General features: G+C 37.9%; 1 protein-coding gene across 2 annotated transcripts in view; it reads right to left on the bottom strand.

The window, feature by feature from the left end:
• LOC148948460 (uncharacterized) overlaps positions 1–13,191 on the bottom strand; it is a 521,750-nt gene that overhangs the window by 385,790 nt on the left and 122,769 nt on the right. For both annotated transcript variants that reach the window (XM_089094386.1, XM_089094385.1), the window contains exon 2: positions 3,272–3,360. In XM_089094386.1, the coding sequence (XP_088950512.1) occupies positions 3,272–3,360 (89 nt within the window). The remainder of the gene's footprint in view (positions 1–3,271; positions 3,361–13,191) is intronic.

Consider the following 13,191-nt stretch of genomic DNA (forward strand, 5'->3'; position numbering starts at 1 on the left):
TAATGATCCACTGAGCAGGTACAGTCAAAACTCTCCAAAAGTGACCCCGCGTACCTCAGCGCCTCTAGAGGGAAAATGTTGTACTACTTAAATCGCTCCGAGCCAATAAATTAAATTTAATACAGCTTTTGCGGAACAAGTATAATCACCTAAGGAACTTGTGATTTAGTCGCCAGGTTCGCATAGGTATGGAATCGTCTCCGGAGACACGGACAAAGGGTCGCGTTTTTGTGTGGAGAGGATAGGTTTTGTCAGTAATTGTTCAGTATGTGTTTATACTTTGGTGATAATGAAGCCAAGTATTTACAGCTATTTCTTTTTCTGATGATAGACAGTCTAGCTCATCAGTGGTAGATTCCGCAGAAGAGCAAAAGTATTACCTTATTGTTTTTATAAAACGTGTATTAACCGTACTTCTGCCTTTTAAAAACGACATCCAAGCGTTCGTGACACAATAAATAAGCTATGCAAATCTAACTGATGAATGTTTAAAGTCAATCTGAAACGTGATACTTTTTTTGTGATAGGTGGTGATACATGCTAAATGTGGGTGCAGCAAAATAATTATTTCGTCACAAAAATCGTTCAGTACGCTTTGCGGAATATTTGAAAATTGAAGGGTGGAAAAACTACAAAATAATCACAATCTGGATTCTCGCATAGGGTTGCTTGAGTGTCTATGGGAATACACATAATTGTCACAACTGCAAGATACTAACAACGCAATTGTAAATTGGCGCCCATAAGCTGAATTTTAGGGGGTGGGGGCTTAGCTGGTCTAATCAGCACTTCCAATGCTGTATAATAGAAATCCCAAAACAAAATATAAATTTTAAGGCAGCATCATTCAGCCAGGGGGGGGGGGGCTGGAGCCCAACTCTGCCAGCCCCCCCCCCCATATGGGCACCCATGCAATTGTAGATTGAAAAATCCTTTGTAAGGACACACAAGGGACTTAGGCGAGGAAGGACGCTTTCATGCCCATGCCTTCAACCCCATATATAAAACTGCCATGCTTTATCTTATAATTCCTTTTTTTGCTTATAATTCTTTATTTTCTAAACTTGTCCAAGCACCAGGAAAAATTCTCTAAGCCTCCCTGTGATGTACGTCAACTGGCAAAATGTGAGAATCCGCATTAAATTTTGGCAAATCGAAAAAATTCAACAAAGAAAATCCAATTTTTTCTGATAGAAATTCTAGTTTATAAAAAAACAAGGCAATACTGTCCAACAAGCACATTCTAGGGTTAGACATGTGCAGAGGTTGGAGGTATCGGGATCAACCCCTTTCCTAAATATAATTACTGCTATCTTCCCCATAATTTCCTGCAATTTAAAGTAAACCTCATGACTCTACTTCCATAATTAATTAACTACTTCCACGGTAGTTCGAGCAGTCGCTTCTAGAGCCTTTCCTCTTCCATAAAGGGATAATGACACCCTTCCGCCAATCTTCGGGAATTATCTCGGTTTGCCAGATTGTAGAGAACAGGGTGTGGAGAAACAGGAGCATAACAGGACCCGCATATTTTAGAAGCTCCGAACTCAGGCCACAAATACCGACAGCTTTATTGTTCTTGGGCCTTTTTACTGCAGTTCCAATTTCTGAGGGGCTGAAAGACTCGTCTGGATGAGCATCTGCTTCGGGTCTTGGACTGCCAGTTTGGCTGGGACTATCAGTAGGAGGCATAGACGGGCTAGTGTTGTTCAGGAGTGAGAAAAAGTGATCCTTCCACCGCTCAAGACAAGAACCCTCTTCAGAGCGAAGTTTTCTATCCCTGAAAAAGACGGGTCTCAGTGCTGATGTTTTATTTTCTTTGAGATCACGGAGGTGCTTGAACAGGCTACCCATGTCTTTCTTTTTTGCTGCTAGTTCGATTTCATCGGCTTTCCTTGCAACAAACTGAGTTCGCTTGAACGAACTGAAACGCTTTTGGTGAGCTACTGATTGATCTTGTTTGTAATTTTTTTCAACAACAAATTATTCCTGCTATAACTCTTCTGAGAGTAAACTGGAGATTTTAAAACAATATATTGAATCATCATGCTCACAACATCATCAGCAAACAACACTTTTGGTGAGCTACTGATTGATCTTTTTAGTGTTTTTTTTTTTTTAAATATAAATTATTCCTGCTATAAATCTTTTGAGAGTAAACTTGACATTTTAAAACAAGATATTAAATCATCATGCTCACAACATCATCAGCAAAGAACGCTTTTGGTGAGCTACTGATTGATCTTGTTTGTGGATTCTTTTAACAATAAATTATTCCTGCAATAACTCTTTTGAGAGTAAACTGAAGATTTTAACACAAGATATTGAATCATCATTCTCACAACATCATCAGCAAACAACGCTTTTGAGTTACTGATTGATCTCGTTTGTGTTTTTTTTTAACAACAAATTATTCCTGCTATAACTCTTTTGAGAGTAAACTGGACATTTTAAAACAAGATATTGAATCATGATGCTCACAACATCATCAGCAAACAACGCTTTTGGTGAGCTACTGATTGATCTTGTTTGTGTTTTTTTTTAACAATAAATTATTCCTGCTATAACTCTTTTGAGAGTAAACTGGACATTTTAAAACAAGATATTGAATCATCATGCTCACAACATCATCAGCAAACAACGCTTTTGGTGAGCTACTGATTGATCTTGTTTGTGTTTTTTTTAACAATAAATTATTCCTGTAATAACTCTTTTGAGAGTAAACTGGAGATTTTAAAACAAGATATTGAAACTACAAAATTCAAGTATTTATAACAACTTTAAAGATTTAACAATAGCTTTATTAACAATTTTTCGATCCGCATATTTTTGTGCGGCATGTTTCTCAGCACTAAACAATATTAAGACCACAGTTCATATAATTATGAACTGTGATACTTATAATTATGAACTGTGATAATTATATGAACTGTGATTAAGACAAACTTACGGAATCAGTTAACAGATGAAGTCATGGTGCTAGCTTAGCCTTGAAATTCAGAAAGTAGAAATTTGAAATGAAAGATTTAGCAGACAAACTTCAGCACTAACAGTCACTGATTGCTCTCATAATTTTAGTTTTGTATTTTGAATACCATTAAAAAATAATTAAATAACAAAAATCATTAATATTTCAATTTTTTTAGTCTTTTCACCTTTGTGATGTGTGACACGCAATGTGAATTATGCTTAGATTTTTCAAAATGTTGACACGCAATGCTCAAAAATTTCACCGTCACTAGTGTAGACTGTGATATAGAAATACGCTTACCTTGTGATCGAAAATTCGAAAATAAGCTGTTTAATGTATTTGACTGAGAAGTGGGAACAACCAAACAGCCTAAAAACAGGAGAAGGATCCTAAAAGATAAAAAAAATTATGAGCATATTGATTTTTTTTTCTTCCTTATCTTTGAGGGTATTGGTATTACCAGAAACGAGTCGCAAAGATATCTAAATACTTCAAAGTGTATTTTAATAATTTCATGGAAACAAAGAGGATTTAAAAGAGGAATCTTTCAAGCTTAAAATTAAAAGATCAACTTTTTCAGGTTTCTTCGCCTTAGTAAGATAAAAAGTTAACTGACCAAGTATTCTTTTCAAGAATAGGGGAATGGATGGGGATCTTTTCAAGGGATGGGGAATGTGCTTTTTATTATCTCGGGGGCTAATGTGCTGTTTTTTCAATTTCTTTTTTTTCAGTGAAAACACCAAAAAAGGTATTTTTGAATGAAAATGCCAAAAGAATGTATTTTTTCAAAATCAGGAGGAAGGGAGCAAAAAATTTTAGGGGGGGGTAATATCACCCCAAGCCCCCCTGCCCCTAATTTACGCCCTGATTCTATTAAACAGACAAATTTACTAAGAATTGTATGTATTAGAGCAAGAAAAGTTTGCCTTCATTTAATACTTCTTGAATTTAAAAAAGAAATGTCTGAGCTTGGTCCATCGAGCTGTCATTTATTCTTGAAAGCGTAAAGTATTCAAATATGTAAAGAAAGCTTATCATCTCTGTTGATAAGGTCGGGTACATCAAAGGATCCGACATCTTGTTTTCTAACAAGGGCCTATGCTCTGAAAACTGCAACATACACAGAAACAGGAGACAGATGAGATGTGACAACTTTTACCCAGTCCTGTTGACGCTGAAGTAGAATTTTTATTGACTGCTCAATTAAAATATCAAATGCAGAATAGGGCTTGGTGTTAGGCAAAATCCAGAAGTGGATAGTAGGACAAGCTATGGCACTGCTAAAAATGAACTGCTATCTTTAAAGACGAAGTCTAATGTGGAATCGATTACTGTCTTCTACAAGCAAATCTCCCTCATCTTCTTTGGAGGATCTTTCCCTCATAGTAGGGACGTAACTAGATGAGGACATTGGAGCCCTTCAATTTTTTTTATTTTCAGGTGCTTCTAATTAAAATCGTAAATAAAATATGTTTCTTTTGCCTGCCCCCCCCCCCCTCCAAATTTCCTTTTGGATTGTTGGGCTTTCTGAAAACGATTCATGGGTACGTGCCTGCCTCATAATGCCACTGTTCCTCCGGCAAAACGGAAAAATAGATAGGTACATGGGGTACTCTATAATCTGAAGGAGAAGTACCTTAAAAATAGTTATTCAAGTCAAGGGCTGTTTTAGCACTACAAATTCATCTGGAGCCCTAATCCTAGGGAAGTTTTTCCATCAAAATCCTCCATCGACTATTTCAGGCTAGTTAGTGAACTCACCAGAGAAATAGTGATATTGGGCACTCTAGATGTGCGTGGCAACACGAAATATGTTTAAAAAGAATAGAACTGTGGATACTTTTCGTAAATTTGGTAGCCCTTCTTACTGTAAACCTCTATTTAGGTCCTTTCCATATACCCTTATTGTATTGGCAGATGTAATGGTTTACGTAAATTCCAAAGATAGACGATAAACGTTGGTATAAGGTCTTTATTGAATAACGTGAGAATACACACAGAGAAAATAAGGTAGCACAAGATCAACTAGCTACGACGAAGGCGAACGATGGACTCCCTTTAGAAATGAGCGAAGATTGTAACTTTCCTGGAACGGAAGTTCCAGCCCTGGGAACGACCCCTTTCCCACGACTAGCTTTTAGTCCCAAGAGCTCCCCCTGGACCGCTATCGTTGACGCATAAATGCCCAACTAACTAAGAAAGGAGATACCCGGAAATGCTTCTCGAATTGATGTTAAATACTTTACAGATTCTCCCCCCTGTTTTAAGTTAAATTTTCCAAATTTGGCTTATCCCCTTCTCATTAAACCCTCAAACTTTAATTGAACTCAAAACATTCCCTTCCCAAATCATTCACTTCTCACCTACTAACATTCTACAGCATGAACTAGTAAACAATTACATAATATAAACACTACACAATACTTGCTTAAGTAAAAACTTACATAGTATAAACGAACCACACTAACAACAGTAGTCGGAAACTGGATATTTTAACACTTCATTTCTCTTTGTATACTTTAAAATAGACTTGTTCCCCATACCCCTGAATTTGATGAGGACAAGGAAAGTTGGGATTATGTATAAACTTTGAATTAGGGCAAAAGGAATGACCGGGAAAGGCTAATTAATCCTGAAAATACCAGCGACAACTAAATGAAATTTCAGAAACTTTAAAAATCATACCATGCTGCAATGACGTTAAGATATTATTCCCAATAAAATCCTCGGGGTCTTATTGCTGCGGAACGCCTCGGTTTAGACCTATTTGGTTTTTCTCTACTAACTTGTGGTTCGACAAATGGCAGTACTACTGTTGATATTTCTACATAACTACAAGCGCTACGCATTAAAGCCACCCGAGAGGCATCACCCTCATCCTGCGTTATATTACAATCATCTCCCTATCCATGGGTATACAAACTTCTCCGCGAATAATCATTACCATCTCGAAGTGAAGAAAAAAAAAAACCAATACCTGTCGACTAAGACAAAACCCACGGTACCACAAACCAAGCTCCCTTTTTCCGGGGGAGCCAGACCGCCCAGCGAGGACACAGTAGCATCTCTAAGTGCAACAAAAAAACCACCCCGTGAGGCATCAGTACCATCCCACGGGACATTAAAACCAGCTCCCTTTTCCTGGGTAGCCAAACCGCCCTGCGAGGAATCAGTACCATCTCGCAGTGCAAAAAAAACCATCCCGTGAGGCATCAGTACCATCCCCCGGGACCTTAATACCAGCTCCCTTTTACTGGGTAGCCAAACCCCCCTTCGTGGACTCATTTCAATCTCGGAGTGCAAAAAAAAAAACCATCCCGAGAGGCATCAGTACCCTCACACGGGACATTAGAACCAGCTCCCTTTTCCTGGGTAGCCAAACCGCCCTGCGAGGCATCAGTAACATCTCGCAGTGCAACAAAAAAAACCATCCCGTGAGGCATCAGTACCATCCCACGGGACTTCAAAACCAGCTCCCTTTTCCTGGGTAGACAAACCGCCCTGCGAGGAATCAGTACCATCTCGCAGTGCCTTCTCATTATCATTGAGTCCAAATTTCACCCTCATCAGCGCAGAAAGAAATTCATCGGAAAAAGAAGACGTATCTCCTTTCCCCACTATCTGTTCTATCTGTTCATATTGTATTGCAACCTTATACGCATCACCTAAACAAAAAAAAATTCTGCACTATTCTCTAACAAATACCGTTTGTAGGACGGTCTGATCCACTCCTTGAATAAATTTAGAGCAAATCTTCCAAGAACTATACCATCATCCCTGGCTTCTAAGGACACCCTAAATGAACTTCCTAATTTTTGCATCCTTCTATAGAATAGATATACCCTTTTCCTTAAATTGAGCCACGCCTACAAACCCTGCAACCATTTTGCCTACTATTTTGCCTGGGGTATATACTACAGGTAATCCACCTTTTATACTTGACAAATTTATAATCGTGGGATCCAGATTCCCAAAAAAGGAGCGAACCAAACCATGGGCCAAAAATGGCGCAAAGCTTTTGAATCAGACCAATTTAACAACAACTGAAATTTTTGTAACTTTGCAACAAACTCAATTTCTGTAACTTTGTAACAAATTTTGTAACAAACTTAATTATTTTTCCATTTTCTGACTTTATGATTGGCGTTACGACGTTAAAAAAAAAGGGGTCAATTAGCGATCCTATTACTTGGGACTGTTGAGGCTGTTCTATTGGAGGATTAATTGGGGTGGTGCTGAGGGGAGTGGAAAGGTTTGTTGGGGCCCATGTCTTTATCTTTTGAAGGTAATCATAAAGTTCATCTTGATCAAAATCAGGATCATTTGAATCAAATAAAAAAGGTGGAACTATCCCATTTCTCCTCCACTGTTTAACAAAATCAAAAACAACTTTTTGTTACATCCAGTTTCCGCCGGATCGAGAATAGGAATAAAAACTGACATATTGAGATTAAAATTTGAAAAGCAGTTATTCTAAAAATCTAAATATTTGTTTTAAACACAGCTCCTTAATTACGGACGCCAGATTTTGGGCAATAAACTTCACCTTTAACAACGAGGGTCTAATAAAATTTACTGGGTTGTTTAGTCGTGCTAATCACTTACGAAAGGTCGTCTGTCTTACATCTAATTGTAGTTGGTCTCAATTAAATCACTAGCGTCAAATGGAGTCACAATTGAGAATTAATTTTCGATTATCGAATTCACAATTTTAAATTTTGTTTGGAAACTGTCAAATGTAGATCACACGTCTACTGTGTCAAATCAGGTAAAAAAAACACCAATTGTAAAATGGCTAAGTGAAGGTAGAAATCAACCGGAGACTTTCAGTTATAGAAATTTGAATTAGTATGTAGAAGCTATCGCGAGGAAATCCATATTAGGCATTGTGTAACAGCCTATTTCAAAATGTTCATTTAAAAGAAAGTGTTTCTCAAGAAGGGGCTTTGAATAGAAAAAGGTTCAATACCTCGTAACATTTCGATGTCTTTTTATCAGTCTTTTATAGTATTTGCGGCTCAATATCACAAGCAATTTTGGTAACGGGCCAAATAGCTCTTCAATATGTTGCCAGTATTTAGCGTAAGATGTCCTAAATACTTATAACGGTCACTCAAATGTCACTTGGAGGTTTTCCACTAGTGTTATATGCTCCACTAGTCTTAACCGCTTGCCACTACTCTGTAAAGTTCTACTGTCACCACTCTGTAAACCTCTATTTAAGTCCTTTCCATATACCCTTATTGTATTGGCAGATGTGATGGTTTACGTAAATTCCAAAGATAGACGATAAACGTTGGTATAAGGTATTTATTAAATAACGTGAGAATACACACAGAGAAAATAAGGTATCACAAGATCAACTAGCTACGACGAAGGCGAACGATGGACTCCCTTTAGAAATGAGCGAAGAATGTAACTTTCCTGGAACGGAAGTTCCAGCCCTGGGAACGACCCCTTTCCCACGACTAGCTTTTAGTCCCAAGAGCTCCCCCCTGGACCGCTATCGTTGACGCATAAATGCCCAACTAACTAAGAAAGGAGATACCCGGAAATGCTTCTCGAATTGATGTTAAATACTTTACATTACTATGCTCCTGTGTGTGTGTGTATGTGTGTGTGCGTGTGAGTGTGCGTTTGCGTGTGTATGTGCGTGTGTGCGTGCGCGTGTGTGCGTGTGCGTGCGTTCGCGTGTGTGTGCGTGTGTGTGTGTGCGTGTGTGTGTGTGTGTGAGTGCGTGCGTGTGTGCGTGCGTGAATGTGTGCGTGTGTGTGCGTGAGTGTGCGTGTGCGTGCGTATGTGTGTGTGTGCGTGCGTGTGTGTGTGTGCGTGCGTGTGTGCGCGTGTGTGCGTGTGTTTGCGTGTGTGTGTGTGTGTGTGCGTGTGTGAGTGCGTGCGTGCGTGTGTGTGTGCGTGTGTGCGTAAGTATGTGTGCGTGTGTGTGTGAGTTTGTGTGTGTGCGTGCGTGCGTGCGTGTGTGCGTGCGTGTGTGCATGCGTGTTTGCGTTTGTGCGAGTGTGTGTGTGTGTGTATATGCGCGTGTGTGTGCGTGTGTGTGTGTGCGTGTGTGAGTGTGCGTGTGTGTGTGCGTGCGTGTGTGCGCGTATGTAAAAACTTCTGTATGTGTGTGTGTGTGTGGGTGTGTATGTGTGTGTGTGTGTGTGTGTGTGTGTGTGTGTGTGTATATGCGCGTGTGTGTGCGTATGCGTGTGTGTGTGTGTGTGTGTGTGTGTGTGTGTGTGTGTAAGTGCGTGCGTGTGTATGCGTATGTGCGTGAGTGTGCGTGTGTGCGTGTGTGTGTAGTGCGTGCGTGTATGTGTGCACGTGTGTGCGTGTGTGTGTGTGTGTGGGCGTGTGTGGGTCTGTGGGTGTGTGTGTGTGTGTGTGCGTGCGTGCGTGGGTGCGTGCGTGCGTGTGTTTGCGTGAGTGTGTGTGTGTGTGTTTGTGTATAAGTGTGTGTCTGTGTTAATGAGTGTGTGAATTGGAGAGAGAGAGAGAGAGAGTGTGAGAGATTATTAGTGAGTTTTATTTAAATTATACCCTTTACATACAGGGACAAAACTTCTTGTCGTTTTCTATGATTTTGCATGCCAATTTTTTCATTGCGATACATTTTCTCTTGAATTGCCTTCGTTTCTAACAACATTCTATGGTCTCTTTATTTTTAATTTCTGCTTATGAGATTTATTGACGAATTTGATAGCAGTGAAATTGTTCAAACATCTGAGCTTCGTTTCATTTTTATGAAAATTGGATTTGTAACCAGCTGGAAAAGCATTCTCAATTTATCCTGACATAATTACTTCAAAAAAGTTAACTTATAATCGTATATCCTAAGTGAGTTTCCGAGTCCTGTCTTCCAAAAACCTGACTTGACCGAGAACTCTCGAGCAAAGCTGCTCTAGGCTAGTATTTCCTTCCTCTTAAAGCTAGGATTTCCAATCAAATTCCCATTTTACTGGAATGCTCTTATGTCATGGTAAAAGGCACTGTACCAAACCTAAGCTAAAGTATCCTCAAAAGCAAAATGACGTGTTTGCATTTCTGTAATTGCGAAAAGTCGTTATTCAAAGCTTACAAGTGCCATTTCACAAAGAAAATAGTTTGGGAAAGCAAGGTTATTTTTAATTAATTTTGTTTTATTAAAATCTATAGGGGGAGGTAGTTTAGCATAAAAATATTATAAAAGGTCTTTTTTGAAAATCTAGGGGGCAATTGGGCCACTTGCCCTCCCCCCTCCACCTTCCATTGACACCCCTGCTCACAAGCTTACAGTTTTGATTAACTTTACACTTGTTCCTCCTTATGCTCCTTGATTATAAATTTCAAGTCAATCAGAAAATTTTTGCGAATCTGCTTACAATATTTTCTTTTCGACTTCTATATTGGAACAACAGCTCCCAAATTAGTTAACAACAGCTTCAAAAATCCTTTGATACAAATTATGTTGTTTCAAAACCATCCGTGAAACAAGTGGGCTGTAACAACAATATCAACAATAGTAATTATGATAGAAAAATAAATAATATCAAAAATAACAACAATAATAATATTGTATTTTAAGGCTTTAAACCATATAAAAAATGGAATCATTTGAAAATAGAACTGGCCGTAAAAGACAACTATAAACAAACCAAATAAATTTAAATTATACCCAACGATTAAGGTATAGCCCAACCAAATGCCACTATATTATAACTAGGAGATTTTGATATTAAAACAGACAGAAGGAAGCTCATCTCCCTCCTGATTAATGAAATTTCACCTCATCATAATTGCAGCGGTAGCTGCAACCTAGTAAACAGCGAACCACAGCTCACTGACAGACACAGATTCGGGAATGGTGAAAATTATTTCGGTTCGTCTTAAAAGTAAAAGTTTATTGTGAAAAGATATCTATTGTGATTTCGAAAAAAAACAAAAAACAGAAGCCCCTCGAAAATGGCGTCAGATCAAAATGAATCCCTAAATAACAAAGAAAATTGCTTTTTTGCACCGGTAGCACTGATCTGTCTCCCGTAATTTGTTTTGTTTTTTTTTCTTTCTTTTTTTTCTAGCATGGCTAGGGGTGGCCAGAGCATCAGAGAGAGATATGTGATAGCTCATTCGAAGAGAAATTAAATTTGTAAGTGCTTTTTTTAAGTGACCAAAAAGATTGTAGGGCAACTAGCCCTCCAATCGTAACAAAAAAAGTATAAACAAAACTTTTGGTGTCAGTTCTTAAGTAGATAATGCAAATATTGCAAACATATAAATAAAATCTACAAGCGAATTCATATAAATAATTTTACATCGATCTTTTATGTAATTATCTCAACTTTTAGTTACTATATGCCGTGTTTTGTTCTTTACTAGGTTTTCAGCTATATCCGATGAAACTAGCATAGGCCCCATTTATAATGAACTTTAGTAACTCTTTTTCTATATTGTGTCAAACTATAAATTCTTTCATAATATACAAGCGTTAGTGGCTCGGTCAGTAAAGAATAGGTCTTATAATCCCGAGGCGTCGAGTTCAAACCTCATCCGGGCCAACTCTTTCTGTTAATTATAAATGGATGATGCTGGTTTCTAGGAAAGTAAGGCTTTATTACAAACTTTTAGCCTCCTTGCAATATTCAGTTGTTATAAGCTTTACTATTCGTTCTTTACTTTAAATTAAATAAAAAAAACAAGTTTTTTAAACTGAAAGTAAGGAGCGACATTAAAACTTAAAACGAACAGAAATTATTCCGTATATGAAGGGGGCTGTCCCCTCCTCAACGCCTCGCTCTTTACGCTAAAGTTTTTTTGTTGTTTAAAAAAATAGAGTTGTGAGAAAGTCAAACATTAGCGTAAAGAGCGAGGTGTTGAGGAGGGGACAGCCCCTTTCATATACGGAATAATTTCTGTGCGTTTTAAGTTTTAATGTCGCTCCTTACTTTCAGTTTAAAAAACTTGTTTTTTTTTATTTAATTTTTGAACGTTTTTGAATTAATACAGGTTTTGATTTTGGCTCACCGTATATGAATAATTAAAAAAAATTTTGCATATTATATTTGGTTAAATGGCTTTCTCGAAACTTGTTTAATTTTATTTACGAACGTTTTTATTAGTAATAAATATACGTAACTTAGTATTAACTTACGTAACGAACTTCTATATTCATAAATTTTTAACACGTATATTAGGGGGTTCGCTCCCTAGTCAATACCCTGCTCTTTAAACTATAGTTCGAATTTTTTTTCGAGTTCTTTAAAAATGACCTCTTAATCACAATCAGTTGATCAGTTGAAAAACTTGTTTTTTTTTATTTAATTCCTGATCTTTTTCTTTAATAATGCTGGGAAATCCGGCGCCCCCTTCATAGCAATGTCCCTTCCCCCATGAAAACTTCCTTCATGGAAAGATCCTTCCATATAGTCCCAGACCCTCTCCTTTCCCCACCTACCAGAAAAAATCCCCTCTGAAAAAGTCTGTATACTTCCCAATAACCAATGCTATATGTTAACATTGAGCAAAGTTTATAAATTTCAGCCCTCCCCCTGAGAACGGTGGGGGATCAAGTCATCCTAAAAGACATTTTTATCATATTTTCGACCATGCTGAACAAAATGGCTATCTCAAAATTTTGATGGGGTGACTTTGGGAAAAAAATGAGCGTGGGAGGGGGCCGAGTTGCCCTCCATTTTTTTTGGTCACTTAAAAAGGGCACTAGAACTTTTAAGTTCCGTTCAAATGAGCCATCCCACGATATTATAGGACCACTGGGTCGATACGATCACCTCTGGGGAAAAAAAACAAATTGAAAAAAAAAGAAATAAATACAGACACATCCGTGATCTTTCTTCTGGCAAAAAATGGAAATTTCCACATTTTTGTATATAGGAGCTTGAAACCTCTACAGTAAGGTCCTCTGATACGCAGAATATGATGGTGTGATTTTCCTTAAGGTTCTATTGTATTTAAAGGGTCTGTCCTTCATTTTTCGAAAATAATACACGTTTTCTCAGGTAACTTAATTTTACTAGCTAGGATTAGGCTTGATAAAGCTTATCTACTTGAAATCAGACTCAAAATCTAATTCCTTTTAAGTATCCATTGTTATTCAAATCATGTTTTTTAGACTTTCGGTTACCATTGAGCCGGGTCGCTCCTTACTTACAGTTCGTTACCACGAACTGTTTGATAGCTGCGGAAGAAAGAAAAACCAAAATATAATAATGAAGTGGTACTTGTTC

Source organism: Artemia sp. Qi Xiang Cuo, chromosome 9, assembly GCF_049724085.1.
Source record: "Artemia sp. Qi Xiang Cuo chromosome 9, ASM4972408v1, whole genome shotgun sequence".
Classification (NCBI taxonomy): domain Eukaryota; kingdom Metazoa; phylum Arthropoda; class Branchiopoda; order Anostraca; family Artemiidae; genus Artemia; species Artemia sp. Qi Xiang Cuo.